This window comes from Sapajus apella, unplaced genomic scaffold (assembly GCF_009761245.1).
Source record: "Sapajus apella isolate SASKATOON/1434 unplaced genomic scaffold, GSC_monkey_1.0 scaffold38, whole genome shotgun sequence".
Classification (NCBI taxonomy): Eukaryota; Metazoa; Chordata; class Mammalia; order Primates; family Cebidae; genus Sapajus; species Sapajus apella.
Genome location: NW_022436978.1, coordinates 3,246,865 through 3,274,584, shown reverse-complemented (window position 1 = coordinate 3,274,584; position 27,720 = coordinate 3,246,865). Strand labels below are relative to the sequence as shown.

The 27,720-nt window shown below is 44.2% G+C and overlaps 1 protein-coding gene across 6 annotated transcripts in view; it reads right to left on the bottom strand.

The window, feature by feature from the left end:
* ZDHHC3 (zinc finger DHHC-type palmitoyltransferase 3) overlaps positions 1-27,720 on the bottom strand; it is a 58,537-nt gene that overhangs the window by 30,065 nt on the left and 752 nt on the right. For all 6 annotated transcript variants that reach the window (XR_004275069.1, XM_032298046.1, XM_032298047.1 and 3 more), the window contains exon 2: positions 11,363-11,692. Coding sequence is in view for 5 of the 6 variants with exons in the window: in XM_032298046.1 (XP_032153937.1) it covers positions 11,363-11,668 (306 nt within the window). In the remaining variant the exon portion in view is untranslated. The remainder of the gene's footprint in view (positions 1-11,362; positions 11,693-27,720) is intronic.

Here is a 27,720-nt window from a genome sequence, read left to right as displayed (position 1 = left end):
GGTATGGCCCAGACACCTGCATTTTGTACACTCCCCAGCAGTCTTCTGCTCTAGAGCCAGGGCTGAGAACTACTGTGCTACACCAGAAACTCCATGATTGGGTCTACCTTGATCAGCACCAGATGTCCTGGCCTGGTACACAGTGTAAACACAAAGCAAAAGCTAAAAGATCCAGCAGCTTCCAGCAAAGGGGTGAAAGAAGTAGTGACGGCAGGGAGCCAAGGATGTGCCATCCTGGGAACTCTGCCTGCTTGGCCCAGCTCCCAAACAAGAACCACACCTGACACGAGGTCAAGCCATAACTATGGGATTGGCCTCGGGCCGTCGCTCTTCCTGCCATGGCGCCTGTGTCAGGTCTACTTCACACCAAGCTCCACTCCTCAGTGGGCACCCATGAGATACCACAATCAGGGATGTCAGTGCAACATTTGGACAGAAACCAAGACTGTCCCCACAGACTGAATGGGCCCAGAGTGAGTGAGAGTATGGTTTATTAGAGTGGGCAAGTTGGAGTTTCAGATAGAGCACTCTTGGTCTCTCCAGAGTAGAACTGATGGATTATAACAGGCCAAGTGAGGGGTTCCCAGGGCAGAATGGATGAAGACTGGGTGTCAGAACCTTTCCTACAAAAGAATTCTGGGAAAGAAAGAGTCACTGAAAAAACAGAAAAATCTTTCAGTGCTGGAAATGCAAGGGAGCTGGGGTTTTGTCTTTTACTAAGAAAATGACTCCAGCAGATTAAGATTCCAGCTAAGGAAACCGCCGAGACAAGTCAAGCAGCAACTCTCTCCTGAAGGTCTACACCACACTGAGCACTGTGGGAAGTTCAAAGAAGCGATGGGAGCCCAGGCCTCAAATAGCTGGTGGATGGACAGGTGCAGATGCAGTGAGGCTGCTGAGGCTAGTCAAAGGCATGGCCACCAGTGCATGGGGAGCTAAGAGGAGGCAGGACTGGGGGTGGGGATCCTTGGAAGGCCAGGAGGATCTTAGTGGATGCTATGCAGGAGAGGGGCACCTGGGAGGAAAAACAGTTCAAGCACGGACCTAGAGGTGGGGCCTATAGATCTCCTGACATCTCTGCTCTTCATGTGGCTCTTTGGGGGGTCCCAGCCCTTCCCCTGCTAGGCCTCTGCTTCTCCCACCTCAGTGAGGACCTATTCACTCCTGAGATGGGCAGCATTTCGCTACCTGTCATTCAGAGCAATGATGTGCTTCTCCACTGAGGATGAGGAACCAAGGCTCACAAGGAGCAGGAGACAAGGAGGCAATGAGAAAGTCCAAAGGACCACTTCAACACATGCAAGCGCACCTCAACGGCATAGGCTCAGACTGAGAGTGGGATGGAGATGAGGTCCTTCATACTCTTTCAGCTCTCTAAAGTGTTCCATTATCTTTTTTTTTTTTTTAAGTTAAAAAAAGCAGAAAAAAATCTGGTCTGCAAAATGTAGTCAGATGTCAGAAAAGCCTATGACAGAAAGTTTAAAAGCAAACACATTTTGGTGGGCAAGGACCTCATGGTATGCACAATGCCAGTTAGAATATAGTTTTGGACATTGGACTATTGACACAGGAAACACACACACACACGCACACACACACACACACACACACACACACACACACACACAAGAATAAGAAAAATGAAAAAAAAAAAAGAAAAAAAAATCCTAGCTACTTGGGAGGCCAAGGTGGGAGGATAGCTTGAGCCCAAGAGTTTGAGACCAGCCTGGGCAACATAGTGAGACCCTATGTAGGAGGATCACAGGTACTTTTAATTTTCTTGATTTTATTTATTAAATATTCTATTAGAAACATGTTGCGTTTGCAATAAGAAGACAATCCATTAAAAACAAGCAAAAAAAATAAAATTTAGGAAGGAATCATTCAAAGTAGGTATATGATCAACTTTCCTGAGGGTTGTAACCAAAATGCCATTATTGTCTCACCTTGAGACAGCCAACGAGCCACCAGTGAGGCACTGGTGAAGGGCCAGGGTCTAAAAGGTTTCATGAAGGCAAGGCAGAGCCCAGACAACAGGGCATGAATGGATTTCCACGAGGGCCTGGGAAGGGCACTGGCCCAGGCAGAGGACAGGGTCTCAAGCCCAAAGGGCCTTATTTTTCATTCTCTCTCTCTTTTTTTTTTTTTTTGAAACAGGGTCTTGCTCTGTTGCCCAGGCTTGAGTGCAGTGGCATGATCTTGGCTCACTGCAGCACTGACCTTCCAGGCTCAGGTGATCCTCCCACCTCAACATCCCAAGTAACTGGAACTACAGGAACGAGCCACCATGTTCAGCTAATTAAAAAAAATTTTTTTTTTAGAGATAGGGTCTCACTATGTTTCTTAGGCTGTTTCTTGAACTCTTGGACTCAAGCGATCCTCCTGTCTTGGCCTCCTCAAGTGTTGGGGTTACAGGGGCGTGAGCCAGTGGGCCCAGCCTCATTCTCTTTCATGTACAAAGTAATTGAGTTTGGGCAACTGTGTGACCTTTTGTGGATTGTAAAACCAGAAAACCACAACTAGAAGTTACTATTGTCATGTGTATAAGAGAAAAAGTGCAAAGGGACATCCTTTCACCCAAGGAGATGAAGCAACGAGGCTGAGTTTTCCTAAATTATGGGCCAGGTGATTTTTTTTGTTTGGTCCCAGTTTTTAAGAAGGTCCCAGCCACCAGAATGTACTGTGAACCCCAGCAGAGCCGGTATAAAAGACTGCAAGAGGAAACTTCTAACCCATAAAAGGCAATCAGAGCTCTCGTTTGGTATTCTCATTATGGCCTGTTATTCCAGACCATGAGTAGAGACACCATTCAGCAGCTCAGCCTTTTTAAACATGTGTCCCCTCTCATGTAACTCCATTTGCATGTATCTCCCAAAAGGCCCATCTCCATCCAGGCAGGGTCCCACCCATCCAGCCACCTGAGCCCATTTCTCAGAGCCAGAGAGCAGCTGCGCCAACCCCCCAGACTGAGGAGTCTCACACATACTTTCCAGTCTTTGCCTCAGATAGTTTTTTGTTTCATTCTTTTTAAAAATGCGCATTATGTTCTTCTGGGCTCATCTCCACAGATTTCATAGCTCTTTGTTATTAGTTCATGGGAAGGAACTTTGTTCTGTACAATTCTGGACAGACGGCAGGGGGTCAGAAGGCCTGAGACAACTGCTGTCATGCTTGTATTACTAAGAAACGCCTAACCCCTTGCCCCACATTCATACACACTCCACAGGCATGTCTTGAAGCTTCCACATTGCTGCAAGCCTAGCAGGTCAAAATGCACTGATTTTATCTCCCTCATTTCCAAAGTAATACTTGTTCATAGTTCTAAGAAAGAAAATACAGATGAAAAAGTAGAAAAAGAAAAATTCACTCTGATTTGATCACCCAAGACAAGTACTACCAACATTCTGAAACATATTCTTACAGTCTTTTCTCTTTGTATTTAGTAAGCTAAAAACACTTTCAAAAATCTATAGGCCCATAAAAGCAGATCATATAGCTTCCAAAATATATATTTGGCCCCACAGTGGAACCAATTTAAATCTGGTTTAAAATAAGTGTGTAGAAGCTGTTAAAGCTTTTCTGCTCTAGTCATGGCAGAACTCCTTCCACATTCTCTGCACAGAGCTCTGAGTTTTCAGTGCAGAAGGAACACAATGGTACTTGTATGTGCGCCTGTGTGTATTTAGGGGTGGGGTAGGGCGTGATGTCCCTCCACCAGCCATTCCCCTTAGTAGGCAGCTCAAACTTCTAGTACGCTCCTTGACCACTGCTCACTTCCTTTTCTACTTCGGAGAAAATTGAGGCTGTTGGGGTTAAATCCTCTTCATACTCCTCAACTCACTGCCCCACTGTCCTTGGACCCATTGGTACCTACTGTCTTGGAAGGCAAGGCTCACAGCCAATCTTGGCCCTGAGGCATCCCATACTATTACCTCCAAGCTCTCTCCTTGTATTCTTAGCAGGCTCTGAGCTCTCCCTGCCCTTTCACAGCTAAGTTGCTTGAAGGCTTGTGTACTTGATATCTCTGCTCACCTCTCCCTTACTCCTCAGTGAACCCAATCCCTCCACGCTAGGAAACTGTTCTCACTAGGTCACTGAGCAACTCACTGCGGCCAAATCCAAAAGTCAGTTCTTAGCCCTTGTCTTCCTTGGGGTCTCTTCACTGTCCTCCTCCCTGTCTGTGGGGCTGTGCCTCTTCCCTTCTCTTGGCATCTCGCCCATCCAGGCCACTGGTGTTCCTCAGAGTTCAGGGTTTCACCCAAAGTCTCCTTCCCTGCTCATTCTGCACTCTCTCCTTGACAATCTTTCTTTACAACCCTACTTCCATCATCACTCAGTGATGATGCTCCAATCACAAGCTCCAACTCAGACCTCTTCTGAATCTGCAGATCTCTCTATCTGGCTGTCCCAAAGGCACTGTGCACAGCTAAAACTGAACCTGCTGCTTTCTTCCCAAACTGTCCCTTCAAGTCTCCCCTTCCTGGCCCATGGCATATCCACGTACCCTGTCACCTGGGGTAGAAATCCAACAGTCACCACCAATTCTTCTAACCCTCTTCCCCACATCCCATTCACTCCACCAATTAATTCTGCCTCAGACTGTGCCCTGAATCCCATGCTCTCCCCTCCATGCCACTGTCATGCCTTAGTTCAGCCCATTATCACTTGCCCCAGACTATTAGAGAATGTCCCAGGTCTTCCTGCCCCAAATCTTGCAGCTTCCACTTCTATCCTTTCTCCCCACTAATTTCCAGAGTAAACTTTCTTAAATGTAAATCTGATCACATTATTCCCCTGGCCTAAAACCTTCACTGGCTCCGTAGGGAACATGGACCAAAGTCCGAGCTCCTGGGCAGGGCTCACGAGGCTGGCATATCTCAGCCCTGGACTAACAATCCAGTCCCACCTCCCTCTGTAGACAGTCCCTCCCTGTGGTCTATTTGGAGTTTCCCAAAGGCACTATTCTCTCTAAGTTTTCCTTTCTACCCCCAGGGGCTCCATTTTAGCACCAACCCAACCCTTACCTGCTCCAGCTTGCCAGGCCCCTCCTTGCAGAACCCATTACTTGGCCTTTGTGCTATCACAGCTTGTATGTATAGCATGGCACACATCATTTAATTACACACATCTCTTCTACAGGACAGTACATTCTTGGAGGACAAGACAACGTCTGTCAACTTGTAGCTCAGCAAACTGCTTAGGGCCTGGCATGAGGAATGTATTCAATAAACCCAAGCTGAACAACGATGATACAACATTTATTGAGCACTTATAGGCCAGGCACAGTTCCAAATGTTTTGTGACAAAAGTGTATCTTGTTAGTTAATTCTGACAATAAACCTATGAGGTAGAGACTGTGATATTCCTCATTTTACACATGAGGTAACTAAAGCAGGGAAGTCAAGCATCTTCCCAAGGTAACACAGCTAAAAAGTGGCTGAAGTTGGATTCTGACTCAGGCAATCCAAGTCTAGAACCTTTGCCACAATCAGAAGACAAACATATAATTATCAGGTAATTTTATTAGGTGACTTAAAAAAGACTTTTAAAAAAATTTTCTGATGTCACAGTAACATTCTACTGACAACTACCTCAGCACACTAATGTTAAGATTGAAACAGGCCTAGGATAATAAGGCTGTTTCAATGAGTATCTAGGATAATATGATAATGTTAAAAAGGAAACAATGGAAAGTAGTGGAGACAGGTTCTAAAGAAATGCCAGTAACTTCCAGGACTCAACATTCTATCCATTTCAAGAAACAAGAATGAAAACCTGCTTAAATTGTTTCAGGGCCATGGGATCAAAGCTGCTGCACACCCACCAGTCTGGGTAGAAACTCCCTCTAACAGCTCTCCCAGGAGCATGGTAACCAACCCGAAGCCTGCATCAATGGCCAAGTGTCTCCTCCACAGAAAAGTAAGAGGTAGCTAGTTGGTCCACAAATGCGCTGTTTTCCTCTCTCTGGAGCCAGAAAGCTTTTTCTTTTGGCATTTATAAGTTGCTCGGGGGCAGGGGTGAGAAGTTGCCTGGCATGAGGGAGAATGCAGCACAATACTTCAATGGACCCTGAGGCAAGTCCCCTAACCTGATGCAATGAATGTGCCAATACCTCTGGGCAAGATGGGCAAGGCCCTTTTCTGGCTGCACCCAGCACCTGGCCTGCTATTCCTCCTCTATGTTCCCACAGGTCCAACATCATACTGCCATGCTACCCTTCCAGGAAATACTTGCCAAGTGGGCTCTGAACACAGCACATGCTCAGTAAGGCTGCCGAAAGAGACTCCAAAAAGGAGTACCAATTGCACATTTGAAGTAAGCCCCAATATTTCCACTAAATGACTATGGGCAGCTGAAATGAAAATTAGTGGCCTGTAGTGGTCTAAGAAGTCATGGAGGTTATGTTTATGGCAAGGTGTTCACAGAGTAGGATTCAAAAGGAATTGGGGGTTGGGGAGCAGGAAGACAGACAAATTTTCTTTTCCTTAACAGTGTGGTTAAATTGACTATAATCCACTCTTGCACATCATAATGTTTCAGTCAATGGTGAATCCCTCAAAATTATAATAATATGTTTTTACCGTACCTTTTCCATGTTTAGATATACAAATAATATTGTGTTACAGTTGCCCATAGTCAGTATTCAGTACAGTAACATGTTGCACGGGTTTGCAGCCTAGGAACAAGAAGCTATTCCATACGATGTAGTACTATCTAGGTTTGTGTAAATACAATCTATGATCTTTATATAGTCTATGATCTTTACACAATGATAAAATTGCCTAACAACGTATTTCTCAGAACTCATCCCCATCATTAAGTGACATGACTGTATATTCCTTCTTTTCTCAAGTCTCAGATTTGAAGTAATTTATGAAGTTAATAAACGATAAGATCCAAATAAGGAGGGGCAAAAATACGCTGATCATAGGGGTTTATACAATTACTGTGATTGTGTAACACTTGGCTTTGAGCTTCCTGGCAGCTGGGACAAAAAGAAACAACCTGTATCTGTCAGGTTTAAGTATCTTCTGGGAGACAGACATTGTCTCAGAAATAAAGAAGCCCCTTAGGATTCCTGAGAGAGCTCACAGAATGAGGAATTTGGAAAAGAAAAGGTAGTGAAACTGAGAAATGGGGAAAAGAGAGAGAAGGGTACGAAGATAAGGGTTTCTGAGTCCAGGTTGTCTTCAAGAGGCTGCCTCCTCAGGGCACGTGGAGCCATTCTAGACTTCTAAACGTCTGAAGTGTTTTAGGAACACAGAATGCTCCTTTGATGACATTACACAACCTCAGAGTGGGCAAGGAGAGGGCGTCAGGAGATCAAAGGTCAGCCTGACTTGTGCTCCTGCCTACACCCACGCTGTCTCCAGGCCAGCCTGCTGGCCAAGTGAGGCACCTGCCCTGTTCCTCTGTCCACTTATTCTCTTCCCTGTTTCAAGACCTGTCCCTTTTGCCCTGTTTCTCAAATGGCAGTCTCAGCTCCAAGGAGGCTGTTTACACATCTGTGAGTCATTTCCCACTTTCCTTTTCCGCTAAAGCTCTATGTGGACCTATCTACTGCTACATTGGAGTAAATCACTGATAAATGGTTTAGAGGGCTATGGTGGTTCCAAGTGTTCAGATGTTACACTTGGAATTATTATTTCAAAGCTGAAAGGGGTAAAGTAACTGCTTAAGGGAATATATATATATACACACACATATATTTGACTAGTAATGATAACAAATCAAAGTGATACACAATGCATACATTACTTAAAGCCTCTGGATGTAAACTGTTCTGAAAAAGTATGTGCAACATGAATTCTTGAGACATAAAACATTATAATCCCATTAGGGAACTCCTTAGAACCCTGCAGTGATCCCTTTCTTAAAAAAGACTCCTCTGCAACATCAATAAGGAATCCCCCTAATGGATCTGCTTATTACCTGGGCTTCCAACTCTGCTCCTTGGAAGCCCAGGGTGCACCACCAGTGCCTGAGGAGCTCCCATTTCTGCAGCCCCACTTTTGCATGAGATGTCATGTGCTGGGGATGGGGAGAGGCAGGTGGTAGCATGAAGATTCTAAAATAGGGAACATGTGTAGAACATGCTTTGAGTTGCTTCCCTTACTAATGGTAGATATTTGGTAAATTCTTCATTGTTTGGCCCATTTTCTTTGGGGCTACCAGCAAAATACACCTCTGGGAAGCTAACTGTGGTTTAGGATACAGTCTGTGCCTTTCACTGCTTTGGGATTGGAAGCTAGCAACACATCATAGTGAGAATCATGCTCTTCTGCATCCACTGCAAGGGCCAGTTGGCCAAGGTCTCTGGAGAGGAGGCTGCACACTTCAATGCGGGTGGGTAAAGAGCCCATGTGTATGAGGTCAGTGGGAATGCCAGGGCAGAAGCCTCCCCTCCCACTGCCCAACATCCACTTCCCTGTTTTCACATGTCTTCTAGAAACCAACGACCTCCACACACTCTCTCCAACCCTGATCCTCCACCAGCTCCAGACTGACTGCTTACTGCCCATCTAGCGTCTTTGCTTGCACATAATTTTAGTGGCAGTTTGACTTGAACATAAGCCTTGATTTCTCCTCCAAAATCCATTTCTCCTCAGACTTTCCTAATCAATAACTGGCACCAGTGATCCCCAAGCTGCTCTGGCTAAGACTGTGAAAAGTACACTCTCCAATCTCTCTCCATTCTGTCAGTTCTGAACTGTGTTCTCAGGCCTGGCTTGAGAGGGAAATGTGAGGGAAACGTGGGGGCTCTAATGCATTCAAATACCCAGGGCCCTGTCCCCAGGCCAATTATAGTGGTCTCTGGGGGTGAAACCCAGCCATCAGTATTTTTAAACAGCTCTCTGAGATGGTACAGAAAGGCTTGGAAATGAGTAGTTTAAAACAGATGCCAAATCCAACAGCTTCTCTCTGGTTTCACTGCTCCCACTTTGGTCCGAGCCGCTACCATGTCTTGCCTGGACCACTGCAATACCTCTAGTCCTCTGCTTCTATTCATTACACCTTGTACCTCCATTGCAAGCACACTGCAAATCAGATTACACTCTGTCTCTCTGATGGCTGCCAGCTGCACTTAGAATAAGCGAGGCCTCTCATGACGCCTACCAGGCCCTGCACATCTGGCTTCTGAGGCCCTCTTCACCTCTTCTAACCACTCTTACTCTCCCCTCCGCAACCATATTTTCATCACCCTGGTCCTAGGCCTGTTTCTCAGATGTGCTAAGCACGCTTCTGCCTCTGGGCCTTTGAATGTACTCTTTCCTCTGCCCTTGGAACTTCATTTGCCTGGCTTGTAGCTTCATGTCATTCATGTCAGCTCAAAAGGCACCACCTCAGAGATGCCTTCTTAGACCACCTTGACCTAAAGTAGTCCTCCTTTGCCCCAGAAAAGTCACCAGCACATCATCTTGGTCACTTTATCTTAATGTCTTTAAAGCACTCATCACTTTCCAAAATACCCTGCTCAATCATGTCCTTATTACCTGACCCTGTCACTACAAAGTGAGCTTCACGACGGCAGGAATTTGTATCTGTCTTGCTCATAGCTGTAGCCATTGCTCAGAAAGGAATCTCTCACAGAATGGGCACTGAGGAAACATGGCCATTCATTTTATTTTCACACCAAGTGCCACTCCTCCTCACTACTGCCAGAGTGAGACTTGTAAAATGACAGTTTTAAGATGTGCTGAAAATTCTCAGGGGCCCTGAACTGCCCCTCATCCAACTCCTATCCTTCTCCTTAGGCACTTCACCCACATCATCAACCTAAGTCCATTCTCTTCTCAAGTTCCCACCACTCCTGGTGTCTAGAGGAGCCACACTCTGCATTCCTATGTCTCTGTGCAAGCTGCTCCCTCTGCTTGTCTTCCTGTTCTCCAAGTCCACTGCTCAGACTAGAGTTGGCTTGGGCATTGCTTTCACCAAGCAGTCACCCCTATATATTGATTAATCTCCCCTCCCTTGTTCTCCCACAGCAATCCATGTTTCTTTCTGTCACAGCCTTCATCACACAGGGTTATCATCACCTGTTGTTTCTAGACAGAGGGCATCCTGAGAGTAAGAACAGTATCTGGGGCTTAGTAGATACTAAATTATGAACGGAGCAAAGCAATGTCTTTTATTTCTGTATCCCCAATAGCAATGGTATCATAAAAATTTCTGAATAAATCCTTAACTTATTTTCAGTATGACCATGTAGATGCTGCTGGGAAAACTCTTCTATATCCTTGTGTTTGGGGACACTTAGGATTATACCCATATACATGGCTTCCCTCAGGTGATGGCTGTCCTGTAAGCAGTGCTAATAATACTAGGCCAACAGGCCCCTGCCTATCAGTGTGTTTGGTCTCCCTGAGGCTTGCGCATGAACACAGGTGCTGTCTGGACCAGTGGCTGACGTGTAATTGAGCTGGGAAAGCTGCCTTCCTTTGGAATTGATTATTATTAATCTACCACCTGAGCTAGCAGGAAATGGAGCCCTTCGAGACAAGTTCTAGCTCAGGCCTGTCATCATCATCATCATCATCATCATCCTCATCACCGCACTTTCCCTGGGGCTCACAGAAACAAAACCTGTATGGCCAGTGTCACTGCTAGTAGCAGTGCTTTCCCTCTCTTAATTTGCACACACACATCCCACATACAGAAACAAGCCACAGTAGGTCTTTATCAAATAATGTATTCTCTTGCTTTTCCCATACAAGAGAAGGAACAGAAGAGCGGGTTTAATACCAGGGTGCACAAATATTCAATATTCACGTGTGTAGCTTGGTATATTTAGTTAAGTCACTGAGCAGAACACTACTGCTTGACCCACAGATATTCACCAAGAGGCACTCGCTGCGACCTGAAACAGGCTTGTTCAGCTTTTGAGGAAAAGATACACCTCGCCCAAGCAAAGTGAAGGCCATTTCCGTGCAGGTTCCTGGAATTGGATGTGGCTTTAATTTCACATCCACCTAGTTCCAGCCCCATCTTGACCCAACCCTCCAGCATGCTTTCTGCTCTGATTATCTGGCCCCAGTCGTCAAGGTTATCTGTGTCTTTTTAACCAGAGGCCAGGTTTCCCCTAGACCAAACCCCTCCTACAGCAGGCCCAATAAATGTATATATCCATGTACATATAGTATCATTTAACCAAGACAGATAGCCTGTGGTACAGGTGTTGACCCCTCTTCCCTAGCCGGAATTCCATGGAACTCTGAACAAGGCAGAGGTCCACTTACCCACCCTCCCCTGGCCCTCCTGTTCTCAAAATTCCCAAGGTCCAGGGGTAGCATGCAGGCTATGGCCATGCCAGGGCCAGAGGAGGAGAGTGTGGGCTGGTCAAAACAAGCCCAGACATACTCACGGGGTCCGTCAGCATGGCCCGGCAGTGGGAGGCCAGGGCCAAGAAGGCCAGCAGGTTGAACACAATTCCGTTGATGATGCTATACACGTAGTCTCGAGATGGAATCAGCATGACAAAGAGGACCACAAACTCCGCATAGAGGACCAGAAACCAGGTAACGATGGCACAGGCGATGCCACAGCCGTCACGGATAAACCACATGGTTCCCACAGGACCAGGGTAGGGAGGTGGGACACACTTCTCCGGCTGGAGGTATTCTGGTTTCCGCTCAATGTTTCGGAAGTGGTGGGTGGGGATAAGCATCATAAGCTATTCTGTCCATACTGGCATCTGAAAGAGAGGAAAGAACCCAGAAACTTGGTGTTGTCTTGTCATCAAGGAGGTTTGACAAAATCACGCCCAAAGTGAGTTGTGATTACCTACCTGTAAACCTCTATGTGCAAAGCCACCTAAACACCGTGCTCATTTAAAATGTGAGTTCTTCCCTGTTTCTGAGAGTTAATTTAGTCTTCTTGAAAGAGGACCTTCACGTGACAGATAATAAAAAGTGAAACTCTAAAGGGTAAATGCCTTGCCCAAGGTCAGCTAGAGCAGCAGCAGCAGACACAGGCTGCCAATTTATCTTTTTTTTTTTGAGACGGGGCAGGGTCTCACTCTGTCACTCAGGCTGGAGTACAATGGCACAATCTTGGGTCAGTGTAGCCTCGACCTCACACCTGAGGCTCAAGTGATCCTCCCACCCCAACCTCCTAAGTACCTGGAACTACTGGCATGCATGAGCATGCCTGGCTAATTTTTATACTTTTTTGTAGAGATGGAGTTTCACCATGTTACCCAGGCTGATCTCAAACTCCTGAGCTCAAGTGATCAGCCTATCTTGGCCTCCCAAAGTGTTGGGATTACAGGCATGAGCCACTGTGCCTGGCCCAGCCTGCCAATTTAGAGGTGGTACTAGAACCTAGGTCTCCTAGATCTACTGGGTAAACAATGCCTCAATAGATATGTTCAAATTTTGACTTAAGAGGCAAGGAGAGGCAGAGAGAAGGGGAGGAAGCTAAAGGATGTTTTCCTATATCCTTTAACCCCACCTGGCTGTGGGGTGCTTCATGTGCCTTTGTTTCCTCACCTGTGAAAACACCTACATTCCAGCCCTGGACACCTCCTCCAAGGATTGCTTGAGGGTTGAGGGAACTGGTGGAAGTGCTTGCAATGAATGATATAGATCCTAACACTCTGTACACCTTGCAGACTATGCACATGTATTCTAAAAAACACAACCATGCCTTCAGAAACAAGTGCTGAGCAAAGCACCCTTTCTCTCTAGAAGCTGCAATTCAAGTTTCTGGAGACAGCAATGAAATAACCAAGAATCGATGACTAATGTCTATCCACAGCATGTGCTACAAGACACAGAAAGCATAGATTTCCCTTCTCTTCTTCTTTATCTTAACCTCTCTGGGCTGCTGCATCACCAACCAGGTTTCTCAGTTAGAAATTGTGATGGCTCAAGTTCCCTACCAGATGTAGGTGCCATGGAAAAGCCACCTATACCACAGGCTATGACATAGGTAAGAACACCTCCGTCTTTTGAGAACTCAGGTAACTACACAACAGAAGAAATCACTCAAAAGCAGCACTGGCCATGTGTGCTTCCTGAAGACTATGGCTCTGAAGGGCAAAGGCAGGCTTTCAATGGTTGTATTGGATTCTCTATCCTTACCCTGACTTTCTAATTTTTCCTTTTCCTCTACTGCCCTCACCTCCAGCAAAGAAACCAAGCATCTGGATTGAATACAGTATTGTTATGAATAGTAAGGACATGTCCCAAAATCTAGGAGGGCAGACTAGTAACTACTATTCAAAATGACAGACATTCTAGAGTCGAAAGCTGTGCAGAACAGTAAGGAAGAATAAGGACAGGCCCACTCCTCCCAAGGTGGCAGAGAACTAATGGCTGAAGGGCAGTTAAATGTGTATCACATATTTGACCAAAGGAACATTGACTCAACAAATACAGTCACTATCACTGTGTTAGGGAACAAGAAGTCATGACGCATAGAGATAGAATGACCATCTCAAGTAGAGAAAAAGTCTTGGTTTCTGATGGTCCATCAAACAAATTTTTCTAAGAGAGCAATCCTGTGCTCTCCAGAGGACAGTGGCAAGTTGTCCTGCCAGAGACAACCTAAATGCATTAAAAGATGCAGGCCCACCTTCTGAAGCACCAAACAGGACAGTAGAAGATCAGAGATCAGCATGTCTGGGACCTGACCTGTGCCCAGCAAATTCTAAAATTACAAGCTCTATTCAAGGAAAACCAAACAAAAGAAAAGCTGATATCCTGCAATGATTCAAAAGCTGATTGAAGCTGAACATTCTGACAACCTCCAGTTGCAAGCATTCTTTTGGTTTTTCCTCCTGCCATACAGATTTATATTTATATCACCTATGTTCCATAATTACTATTTAAGCTTAACACCAATAATGTTTTGTTGCACCACAGCCACATCACTTGATTATATATTGTCTCTGGCTGCCTTTGTATTACAATGGCAAGAGTTGAGTAGCTAGCCCTAGATATTTACTCTCTGGCTTTTCATGGAAAAGTTTGCTGACACCTGGTTCCAAGCAGTTGTTGGCTATCAAATAAATAACAGATCCTGCTTCCCTGGCAGAACGGCTTAGTGTGATGGAGATGGTCAGTTACAACTCACACTATCCCATCCACATCTGTGGCAGCAAAACCTCTTGTCATCTGCAGCCGGCGGGCCATTTCCCCGTAACCTGTGTGCTCTATCAAACTGTTCTTTGATTATTATAAATGGTATGGTTTTCATAAATGGATAATCACTGAAAATCAATTTTAGAGCAATCCTTAGAGACTTCCAATGATTGAATTATATTCACAGAATATTCAGAGTGGTTGCATTCTATCCTTTGACAATTCCTCATTCTTGATTGTATGTATGACAATGATTTGATTAAACAAGAGTTATGTTTCATGTGCATGGTTTTGTTGAGGAATAAGCCGTTCCATGTAAGTAATTTCTCAGATAAATGTGACTTGTTTCCAAGCAGAAACACATTTTAACCACTTGGATGGTTAAGATGGAAATCTTAAAACAGAAAGAGAGAGAGAGAGAAGGAAGGAAAGAAGAAAGGAAGGAAGGAAAGAGGGAGGGAGGGAAGGAAAAGGTATTATAGCTGTTTGTGCCTTAAGCACAATAACCATCCATTTCTTCTAGAATGATTTAGAGTTATTACCAGGAACATCAACTACTGGAGTGTGTTAGGTAATGATGTCCTCAGGGCTACTGAAATTCACAGGGTCTCAGCCTCACATCAACTGGCTTGCTCAGACTGTAGTAATTGCCATTCTGGCATCTCTGTATATGATTCCTTGTCTTCCTCCTCCATTCCTGCCTACTCATTTCTGTGTCTACAGTCACCAATCATCCCCATATATCCTCTATTTACTACTGCTAATTGGCCGTAGGCTAGAAAAGTGAATAAACTAAGTCTTGTTAGATTTATTTGCAAAAGGGTAGTCGTTTTGGGTAATAGGCCTTCAGGGAACAACTGCTAGGCTCTTCACCATATAGTCTTTGAGGGGACTCCTCCCCTTGCCAGCCCAGTTGCTGGCACAGAGTAGCCACTTAATACATATGTTGATTAAATGGATGCATGAGCTTTGTGATCCCAGACCCACCTTTTAGAGGCATTGTCTGCTTACTTTCAGGACTGTGACCATATTCTGCATGGTGGAGATGTGCCAAGTGGAACCATGAGGTAAGTGGACAGACTCTTACTGAAGTAACCAGAATGTTCCATCCTCAAACAATGTGAGACCAAAGATTGTACAGAGGAGCTCTGTTTTCTCATCACCCTCACTGGTGAGCAAGAACCTGAGGTCTAGGAAAGGACCCAGCCAAATGTGTACCTGTCAGGGCCTGACACTAAGCCCTGATCTGAAAGGCACATTCCACACTTAAGAGTTTTAAAGTATCCCAATCGAAACCAAGAAAGGCATACTGCTATAAAAAGGTTGCTTAACCCCCAGACCTCCCAAAATCAACAGAAGTAGCTTTCAAATAAGAATTTGTTCCTTGAATTAGCCAACTGAAAATCTGAGAAATATGGCAAAAAACCCACCATGAAATAAACTGTATATGTTTCCTTTACCTTGCCCCAACAAAAACCAAAAAGGCAAATATAGACCCCCCTTTTCCTTTTCTATTTTGATTAGAGAAACCCCAATCCTTAGGGTTGAGCAGTAGACCTCTGTCAAGAACCCTCCTCCCAACAAGTGTCCTTATTTCCAAGGAGCGGGCAGAATTGGTTGCTCAGGACTCTGGAACAAGGCCCCCGAGGATGGGCCCCAAACTCCTAACACCACCTCTGCCAGCACATGCTTTCAGAGGGGGAGCCTCCTCTAGTTCCCCCTCCCTGTCCTCTTCAGCCTGGCCCCTTGCCCTGTTTGCTCTCTAAAGTCTCCTCTTTTTATTCAGTTCAACTCAAAAAGACATTCATGGAGCAGACACTAAATGCAAGGAGCTGTGCAGGGGGCTCACACATGAGGGATGTGTCGGACAATAATGTGTGTGTGCTGCCCTGCTCAGGCCCTGCCAGTCCCCTCCCCCAGCTCCCAACCTAATAACACTAGTCTTATTTGCTTTTCTCTACTAACCTGTAAGTCTCATTTTATTTAGCTCTGTAGCCTAGTGTTTGGTAAATGTGCTCAAATCAATAGTTCCTGAGTGACTGGTCACAAAAATCAAACAGACACACCCACAATAATGCTAACACATAGGTGGCTAATGAATAGCACCACAAAAGGGAAATAGTACCAAAAAACCTTAAACTCCAAAAGCAACAAAACCCCCAACAACCATAAGTGAAATACATAGGCTTTCTCATGGCAGGGAATTCTGAAGGGGTGGGCTCTGAGCAGGGCCGGAAGCCAGGTGACGCCTGCTGCTTATACAAAGATAAGGGGGGCTGGGTGGGCCTGGCAGGGAAAGTGATGGTATTAGTGGGGAAGGGGAGGGGCAGGATGTCCAGGGCTGTGTGCGTGCCTGTGGACACATGCAGGCTTTACAGGGAAGAGAGGAGGTGATTGGAGATGAGGCTTTATAGGGAAGAGAAAGTTGTGTTTTAGAAAGCCTTTAAATTTTACAATGAGATGAGATTTCATCCTGAAAGGTACCGGTGAACCATAAAGTTTCTGGGGAAAGTTGTGAGGGGATAGTATTCACGCTGTGGCAAGGCCACTCTGGAAGTGACAGGCAAGACAGATGAGAGGTCTGAGTTCGGAGGCCAACAAGTCCAGGGAGGCACTATGGCAACAGGCCTGAGTCTCATTTTGGTGGTATTAGGTTTTCTGTTACTCTAAGTGGCTGACAGTTTCCCAAGGAAGGTCTAGAACAATGATCATTTTGTAATTTGAATTACAGTAATCTACAAGTTTTTTGGCTAAGTGTTTTATTAAAAAGAGTTAGGTCCTCCATATATTAGTATTCCAGGTTCAAAGTAATTAATCCTTTCACCTGATAGAAGAGTTCACTGAAGCCCAGAAAGGCAAAGGAACTAAGCCTGGGGGGCGGGTAAGGAAGTCACCACAGAAATGGATCCATAGGCCCAGAGGCATTCTGGAGCTCCCTAGTGCCAGCGATCCTCATGATAAGATGTGGTATCAAAATGATGATCTGAGCTCTGTTGGGGGCAGTGTGTGGGAAGTCAAAGGAAATCAGCTAGTATTCCTTCCTAGAGTTCTAAAACCAAAACCAAGAAATGCCTGAAATTAGTGCTAGCCTAAAAGCAACAACAAAAACTGTTTCTGGTTCTGAGAGTTGCCTCCAGATCCATATATGACACATGTGCTTCACTATACCTGATCTCAAGCGTGCTCTTCCACTAACCTACACACTGACAGACACAAATGTATTCAGTGGACTGGGTTGCTGGGTCAGCCTTGAGGTACACTACTTATGGCTCAATCCCCATGCTTCCTCTCCATGGCAGGCAGCTCAAAGGGTTTGAACACTATAGAGCTAATGCCAAGCTCTCAGGCCCCATCCCACTGTGGCACTTCATCTTGTTGGCCAGGATGAACTAGCTTGGCTAAGTGTTGACTGCTAGTGATGGGCAGAATCTAGCTACATCATTTGTTGAATGAAGAGCAAATCCCTATAAACCTATCATTTGGAAAACAACAACAACAACAACAACAACAACAACAACAACCACCACCACCACCACCACCAAACCCTGACCCACAGTCCACGCTTTATAGATGGGGTCAAAAGCATGACTGTTACACAAAACATAAAAGTTCTCTACTGAATGTATTAGAGTCCCAAAATGTCGCTGTTCTCAGTTCACAGGCTGTCCCAAGGACCCCCATCCTCTCAGATTGCCAACAAGTCCTATTCACCTGCTTTCATAAAACAAGATCCTACACTAAAATCATGGAGTAGTTCAGCCAGATCTAAAACCAAATCTTTAGAAGTGACTCAAAGTACTTTGTGAGGATTACTTTTCTAAAACACCGCATCCACCCACATTCTCACATCCACATGAACATTCATGTGCTTGTGAACAGCATACAAGTTTATCTTGAGACCACATAGATTAAAGAAGCATCAACAAAGGGCAATTAACCATTAGAGCATATGAAATATTTGTACACAGACTGGTTTAACAAACTCAAAATCACATGTAATCATCTCCCCTTGGCTTAAAGATAAGGATTATCTAAATACTTAAAACAAAAATTGAAGGATTAAACTTTCTGAATCTCTACCAGAAGGAACTATAAAACTGAAACTCAATTTCATCAACTTCTTAGCAGATATCATGAACATCAGCAAAATAGTAGAAACTCTAAAACAGGATGCTTTTGGCTTAAGCCCAAATTTGTTTCAAGTGAATATGTGACATTTTAATAAATCTAGTATTATGCTAGACTGCTGTTGAGGGCTGGTCTGGTATCCTCTTGAACTTGTCCTAAACACTGAATTCCCACCTAAACTAATTCTTACCACAGTTAAATAGTCCAGTCTACCCTTAAACAATCACTTAAAATGTCCACTGAAAGGGTAGCATCTTTTCTGATGTTTCTATAACTCTCAGCTGAAATTCACCCTAATTAGTATAATATTAACCTTCTACAGTTCTACGGTTTAAATTGTACAGCCTTAAAAACATGGTTTTTTTTGTTTTGTTTTTTTTTTAGAACTTCTCACATTCTAGACTGACAGGCCTAAAGTATTCACAAGCCAGCCCTGCAACTTCAAAGATCAATACATGGTCTTTGCCTTAGACGCTTTAGAAACAAAACTGGTCAAGTAGAAAATTACTTCATCTGCAATACAATTACCTTAATTTGTGTAAGAATCCAAAAGGATTGTAAATTTTATGCCCACTTTTTAGATGAGTCTCAGAAAAACAAAGAATAAACCATGAATCAGTATGTTTGAAATATTTCATTAAAACACAGGATGAGTCACTAAACTTTTTCAAAAAGGTTAAGGGTGTGGTCTGAAGTCTAACAGAGAAAGGTTCCTTATCTTCTGCAGCACACCCTGCTAGCCAAGGTAAGTGTCCAGGCAGGCAGAGAGAGCTGGCCTGTTTCATAAGATCTTTACCAACCAGTCTACATTCTTTCTCTACAGCAGGGGCTGTCTCCCTCTGCCTGCCTTTTGTTTCTGTCATACTCAGCCTTCAACAAACAACAAATGGAAAAAAAAAAGTAAAATATTGTACCACCAAGCCAAACCTTACATATATTCCAGTTCACTGAGGAAACCAGGAAGTGGTCAGTAAACTGAAATTTCCTTCTTGCTTCATAACTGACCACCTCCTTGTAAAACCCATTCATGCACACACTCAGACTCCTACTAATGTCCTTCATTTCAGAAAACAGTCTGGGATTTGGATAGCTCACGGAGGCTAACAGTTCCTCTACTTGCTATAATGATTTTATTGCGATTGGCTACTTTACCAACTCCTGGTTTTACTGATCTACTAAAAAAAAATAGTATGAAAGTATGCACCCAACCAGGTGTAGTGGCTCACATCTGCAAACCCAACCCTTTGGGAGGCTGAGGCAAGAGGATCACTGGAGCCCAGTAGTTAGAGACCAGCCTGGCCAACATAGTACGACCTTGTTTCTATTAAAATATTTTTAATTGGGAAAAATGACACACCCATGTTTAGTGTGATATAATGAATGTCACAAATGTTGGAGATCTATAGAAGACACAACTTATTTGAAGTTATAGAAACATGTTCTATTTTCCCTTTTCTTTCCTTCTTTCTTTCCTTCTCTCTCGTCTCTCTCTTCTCTGTCTCACAGGGCATGATCTTGGCTCACTGCAACCCCTGCCTCTAGGTTCAAGCAATTCTCCTGTCTCAGTCTCCCAAGTAGCTGGGACTACAGGCACACACCTTGATGGCTGGCTGATTTTCTTGTAATTTTAGTAGAGATGGGTTTCACCATGTTGGTCAGGCTGGTCTTGAACTCCTGACCTCAGGTGATCCACCTGCCTCGGCTTCCCAAAGTGCTGGGATTATAGGCGTGAGCCATCACACCCAGCCTACTTTCCCTTTTCATGGGTGTCATTTATATATTGCAATGAAGAGAAATATTGAGACTACTTTAAAAGAATACCACTTGTAAGAGTAACTGGTTAAAAAAAAAATCAGCATTTTAGAACTGGGAGAAATATTAAAGACCGTCTAGTAGATTTTAGTCCAATTTTCCTTTTTACAAATGTGAAAATTTAAGTCCTTTTGACATTCTGTTGAAAACATACATTTTAGGCAAAACATGCAGTACTGGCTAGAGCAATGGAGATGGACATCAACATTAATTGAATGCCGATTGTGCTTCAGGACTACGCAAAGCAGCTCGTTTTAATTCTTACAACAACCCAGCACAGCAGCTTTTATTCACCATTGCAGAGATGGAAAAAGTAAGGCTCAGAGGGGTTGGGGAATATTCCCAAGGCATGGAGCGAGGCGGTGGTGGAGCCAGGATTCAAAACAGCTCTGCTTGCCGTCAGAGACTGTCCTTTTTTGCACAGCATATAGATTTTTTTTTTCACCCAAGGTGGGAATGAGAGAAATGCAGAAGCAGGAAATATGAGTTCTACTTCCTGCTCCCTTACACAGATTTGAGGGACTTGAGGAGAAGTTTCTGCAACTTAGCTTTAGCGTCTTCCTCTCTAAAGTGAGGGGATGGACTAGGATCTCTAATCTCTGACTGCTAAAAAAACAAACAAACAAACAAACAAACAAAAAATCTCAAAAAAAGGACTCAAAGCAGACTTTCCTTCCACTAGCTTCTGGGTGCCCATAATACCTATTCTTTAAAAACAAGTCTGGGCACAGTGGCTCATGCCTGTAAGGACACTTTGGGAGACCCATGCAGAAGGACGGCTTGAGCTCATGGGCAACATAGCGAGCCCTCATCTCTACAAAAATCTTAAAAAATTAGCCAAGCATGGTGGTGTGTGCTTCTAGTCCCAGCTACTTGGGAAGCTGAGATGGGAGGATTGCCTGAGCCCAGAAGGTTTAGGCTGCAGTGAGATGAGACTGCACCACTGAAATCCAGCCTGGGTAACAGAGTGTGACTCTGTCAAACAAATAAATAAAAATTGAGCATTCCCTCTTCTATGAGCCCCTTCTGACACCTGTCTCATTAATGGAACATGATACCCACTGGCTTACCTCACAGACTTGGGCCCTCAGAAACATCGCTGTTTGGAAAGAGACTGTGAGAACTACCTGGCTTCTTCCAAACCCTGGTCCAGCCTGTTTTACAGATGAGTGAAGAGGTGAAGGTCAGGTTGTCAGTAGGTCTTCACAGATAGGTGGCTAACTTGCTTTCTAGGTCTAATGGATGGTAACTACTACCACCTGTTTAACTGCTACTCTGCCATCTCCCTGCGTTAACTCCTCCTTGCAGGAAGTCTGTAAGCCAGCAGGAACACCTTCATAAAGGCAACAATAAGTGACTGATCCAGCTACCCAAAGAACACTTGTCGATGAGGGTGATGCTCTCATAGTTTGTGAACCCCTTTGTAATCCAATTGACAATGAACTGCCTTCTGGCCTCTGTCAGAGTAGGCTTCAGTTTTGCCTGAGCGTTGCCACAGTGTGGAATATGCTGAATGTAGGGTGGGGCCCTGATTCTTTCCTGACCCTCACTGAAGATGTCCACTACCCACCTCCATCCAGGCACTGGGCTGCTTGCTACACATGCCTCTTCCTGTTTGATTCTCATGTCTACTCTCTTTTGCAGGTATAAATGCTCCCTTTTCCATCCCCCTTTTAGAGATGAGAAAACTGAAGCATGCCTACATTCATACGTCCAGGAAGAGGCGGAAACAGGATATACTCCCAAAGTCTGCTCTTGTCCCACAGCCTGATTTTCACTACTTACTACAATTAAATTTTGTCTAATAGTTAGAAAATAAAAGGGGGAGGAGTACTGATGTTTCCATCAGTGACCTTGGGTTACTTACAGTTTTGCTATCTTGCCCACACAAGGTTATGCAGAGGTGGCATTATGGGGTGGGCTGCATGCAGTGGTGCTCACAGGCCACAGGCCTGAACACAAGCATTCTGGGCTCTAAGCCAGGGCCCTGGCTGAATATCAGCCAACATTTAGAATACTGATCCTGCCCTAACCTAGGAGGCAGGAAGACTGTGAAGTCTCAGCCAGAAGAGTCACCCTAGGATTGAATCCCTAAAATCTGCTTTTGCTGGCAAATACTTCCTGTGGGGCCAAGTACCAGAATGCTGTTTTTTCTGAGAAAAAGCCCCCCACCCCACCACTCCATGCTAGACAAAGTAACAATCAGCAAAGGTTCCCACCTGAGGGTGTTGGGAATGGCACCTGAGCCACACTGTGTCATGTGTAGCCACACAGCCACTGTGACATCACTCAGGCCAGAGCTTGGGTGTTTTTAGGGACTAAAAGCAAAAGTGCTTAGAGAATTCTAAAAGACTAGCTAGGGAAGAGAGATAACCAGTTATTGCAATTGTACTAGGTACTATGGCTCAAAAACAAGAGCTATTTGACTTTTAGGAATCTGCTGGTATCACTTATTCCATGTACTGTAAATGGCAATGCAAGAGCAGGGCCCTGGGAGGAACCTGGGACTACAGAAAGGGGTGGTATTGGGCTCCGAGAGAAAGACAGTCCCTGCCTACCTGGTGAGGGCTCTCTGACATTCACTAGAGGGCTTCGAAAGTAGAAGGGAGGCTAGTACTAAGGGGAACAAAGACTGGGCTTGGAATCAAGAAGCCAGAGTTTACTCCCAATCCTGCCTCTCACTAACCTCACAATCTCAGGCAAGACAGTTAGCATTCTGGGCCTCAGTTTCCTCATTTGATAAAACAAGGGGATGATCACACTGATTGGTAGGGCCCCTTGCAGGGCTGAGATTCTATGAGTCCTCTGTTTTCAGGAGCAAATTCAACAGTTTCTTTGTTAATATCTTGGGTTTTCCTTTTCGTTTTTACCAAAAGTTGCCCTTAACGTCTTTTCCCCATTTGATAATATTCAAAAAGATGCCCACTGGTAACTACTGTATTTCTCTTAGCAATTTCCTGAGCATGTTTAGTTTTTTTCAATCAAGTACAGCATAAAATTACCACTTGCTTTTGTTCATTCATTTTTTTCAGAGTGGAAAAAGCACTAGCAAATTATATCAAGTATAATAAAGTGGTAAATGAAAGGAATCTTAAAAACCCCAAGTTAAATATGGCCATTTCCAATATTCAAATATTTGCATATCCAGGATCCATTCTGAGTTTTATAACTTGGCAAGATCCTCACTTGAGGGCAAAATAAGACTTAGGTTAGCTGACTTGTTCACAGTCATAAAGCAAGTTAATAGCAAAGCCCAAATCTTTGCACTAAGATACCTGGTAGTCTTTCCACCATCGATTGGTATCTTCCTAACCAATCTGTCTTTCTAGATTCTCTGCTACTATTTCTTGGTTTAGAAACATACACTTGACATACCGAATACTTTACTGCAACAGGACTGTGGTCAGAACTGTATCGTCCCACTAGGCTCATCCTGCTAAGGTAAGAAAGTGATTCACCCAAAGGCATTCCATCTCCACTCACCCAGAATGGGAAACAGGAAATATGTGTTCATGTCTCGCCAAGAGTTCAAGCCAAAGAGTTCAATCACCAAGTCAGTACATACTAGGAAGGCTATGGTTTGGAGACTATGAAATGATGACATTTCCCATGCATTTCAAATGTATTAGGATGTACGATTTAATTAAGTGGGACATGCACCTGGAGTCTTCTCACCTTCACAGTTGACAGCCATGAATGACCTGACCATTTGTTTCTGGAAATCTGCTTCCAAGGAGGAAAGCAAATGATTTTTTAAAATGCAAAACAGGAAGGAACTAGAGGCAGCATGGCATCAGGCTCATTTTTTCCCCCTAGCAGGTCAATATTGAGATATCAGCCCTCCATTTCTACCTGAGACTTTGTTACTTTCCATGACTATCAGGGTGTGTGTGTGTGTGTTTAAATATTTCCATATTTGGTAATCAGGATGTGTGAGCCCCTTTTCTCAAATATGCCCTGATGAGACATAGGAAACACTCTGTCACCTTTTCAAAATGAAACACACAAGAAGACTGTATAACCCTTCCTCTAATTAAGAGTAAGCTCTACCCATGTATCACTAGCAATTTTTCTATCACTGTAATCCCAAGTTATGTCTAGAAGACAGATGGAGACCTGCTGGCCAGATTATGACAGTATTTTTTACAGATATTCTTCATTTCTATCATTATTTTATTATTATTATTTTATTATTTTTAGAGATGGGGTCTGTGTTGCTCAGGCTGGACTCAAACTCTGGGGCTCAAGGGATCCTCCCACCTCAGCTTCCCAATATCTAGTATTCTTTAAGACAAGCTGCAGGTAGGAGAAATGCAAAGTGTTTAAAGGAAACAGATCTATAGGGAAAACAGTAGCGTATATTGTACATTTTGAGGGTGCTGGGGTAATGGTGAAAATGCAAAGGAAAAGGCCTAAAATGTGGCCATGTCTGCTCAAGACTGGGAATAGAAAGAAGGTTTCCTACTGGGCTTTTAAGAGCTCTCTGTGGCTGAGCACAGTGGCTCATGCCTGTAATCCCAGCACTTTGGGAGGCTGAGGCAGGTGGATCTCTTGAGGCCAGGAGTTCCAGACCAGCTTGACCAACATGGCCAAACCCAGTCTCTACCAAAAATACAAAAATCAGTCAGAGTGGTGGCACACACCTGTCATCCCAGCTACTCGGGAGGCTGAGGCACAAAAATTGCTTGAACCCAGGAGGTGGAGGTTGCAGTGAACAGAGATCGTGCCACCGCACTCCAGCCTGGGCAACAGAGTGACACTCTGTCTCCAGAAAAAGCTCTCTGCAATGTCAGCACCACAGACTCAGCATTGCCCTGAAGCTCTTCTGTAACTGGCTTTTATTGCTTTAATTAACCAAGGCTGGGTGGGACAGATTTACATCTGTCTCTATAATGTTATTGTTCCCAGCTTGTGGCTAGCAACAGCTCTTTATCTTTTGTGTTTGATACCTGTCCTGCACAATTAGCACCTTATTATAGGCTGGCCTCTCTCTAATTGCCACATGTCTCAATTGAGCACTTTATTTTATTGTCTTGTTCATGTACTAGTTCAAGGTTCTGGGATCCCCTACTATAACAAATTCTACACTACTTTTAGGCAGGTGTTGTGTTTTGGGTTTCTTATCTCTTATGCTCATAAGAACACTAGGGACTCACAGGCATGCAAACACTAACTGTCTGAAGAGTTACTAGACATTTCTTCTGAGTATGGCATATGGCTGGAATCTGGGTCTCCATGCATGCTACTCAGCCCTAGTATCAGATCTATCAGCCTTCTTTGCCATTGAGGGCTCTCTCCTTAGCTACTTGGAGTTAATGTTCTATTCTGCTCATACATAACCTTTTGCCTTGTTTAAAAGGTTGGGCTACAACAGACACAGGAACTTCCCATCAGCACCACATTCCATGTTCCTTTAGAAAACTGATTCAAGGGATATGAGTCTATGCTTGAATAGACTCCTTGCTTTTGGAATTAAGGTGAACTATAGTTCATAGGGCAGCAACCAATGCATAACAAAATCGGGACCAAATACTGTGGTGAATGAAATAAAACCGAGGGGAAGGCTGTGTAAGGTGATGGTTAGGAGTGTGGGCAGGACAGCTAGACTACCTGGTCTCAAGTCCTGGTTCTGCCATTTACCAATGATATAACCTGTGACCCTGGTTAAGGCATTTAACCTCTCTGTGCCTCATTTCACAATCTGTAAAATAGGGATAAAAATACTTGCTTCACAGGGCTGTTGCAAGGACCGAATCGCTTTATCTTTATAAAGTGCTTAGAACAATGCTTGGTAAATTAGTGTGAAAATTAGAGTATAGTGTTTTAGAATAAACAACCTTACAGATTAGTATGCCCCAATTCATTTATTCATTCAATAAATGAATCCAATAGTGATAGAAAAACAAGCTGGTTTAATAGAATACTGTGCCATCTTTGACTTCTTAATTTTTTTTGGTTATCATATGTTCTTTAATTACTTCAATAAACTAAAAAAGAACTCTAAATTTATAGATTTTAAAGCTGTCCAATGCTCTATTACAGCAAAAATGATAAAAATGTTCTGGCAGCATGTAAGCAGAATGCTTAGTAAAGATGATTGTCACTTTTTTTTTTTTTTGAGAAGGAGTTTCGCTCTTGTTGCCCAGGCTGGAGAGCAATGGCGCAATCTTGGCTCACCTCAACCTCTGCCTCCGGGGTTCAAGCAATTCTCCTGCCTCAGCCTCCCAAGTAGCTGGGATTATAGGTGCATGCCACCATGCCCTGCTAATTTTTTGTATTTTTAGTAGAGACGGGTTTCAGCATGTTAGCCAGCATGGTCTTGATCTCCTGACCTCATGATCTGCCTGCCTCGGCCTCCCAAAGTGCTGGGATTACAGGCGTGAGCCACCATGCCCCGCCAAGATTGTCATTGTTCTAGTAGACAATTTTAAAAGGAACATTCTACTGTTTACATCTCTCATACCTACTTAGCCTAATATCATCTGTAACATTATTTAGCAAATACTGCCAACCCTTCTCCAGTATGGAATTTCTATCAATTGTCAGGGGGACAGTTCAAATATACGTTGTATATTTTAAAAGACACTGGAAGATCTTGACGTAAAGATGACCCCATGGTTTCTGAACTCAAGCTTTTCTTCCTCTTTGCTGATCTGTCCATTTGCTGTCACCTTTTAAATCCTCAGACCTCTTACATATCCTAGCTTCTAAAATCCCGCTTCCAGGGTCTCTCCTTTCTGAGCAGATCTCTAGCATATCTAGAAAATACCATTTCTAACATCAGCAATCGCATGTTATCTTATCACATAGAGCTCCCTCCGCACACAGAACCCAGCTGTCCAACCACACACAAACACATCTGTGTGCCACAACAGGTGGGGCACCTGTGCCCTCATTAGGGTGGAAGCCCTTCCGGCTTCACCTCTCCCAGTTTCCCAGGAAGGCAAAGTCCAATCCTGCAAGATGTCTTCCTTTTAGGTGCCCCGGTAGAGAACTATGCAGAGACATAAGAAATATCTAATGTCCAGTCTACTAAGAACTGATAATCAATTTTGGAGTTCAGCAATGTAATCATTAAGAATGTGAGCAAGCACTTCCTCTCTGTAACCTCAGACGACCTCCCAATCCCACTGTGCCCACTGATGCCACCATGATAGCTCTACCACCATGATCTATGGTTATGTTGGCCCCGGAGCCTGAACCTCTGCCCAGGGAACTTCTCTGGGCATAGTGTGTTTTACTTGCCTTGTGTTCCAAAGGTAGCACAAAGCCTATCTATAGTAGGCTCCGAATAGTTATCTGAAACTGTATTTGAAGTCATTATCTGAGAAATACCAACCTTTCTTTTTTTTTTTTTTGGCTGATCAAGCTAATTAGGGTTACTTTCACTTTTGAGAACAGGGAGGGTCCTCATAAATGGAACATCAGGAAAGTCATGAGACTCGCTTCAACTTGCCCTCGTTTCAACTAATTCGGGTTAACTTTCACCCATTTATCCACACGGCTCCTTTAAAACTTGCACCATACTTTTTCCGCCGCGCCTAAACGAGTTCCTTTGGTGACCCCAGCTTCACCTTGCAGATATCCTCTCCGGGCATCCAATGCCTTTACTCCCACTCGGCCATCGCATGGGGTTGGCTTTTTTTCGGGCAACTGCTCCCAGCGATCACTTCCATCAAGCCGGGTTTCCAGTTCC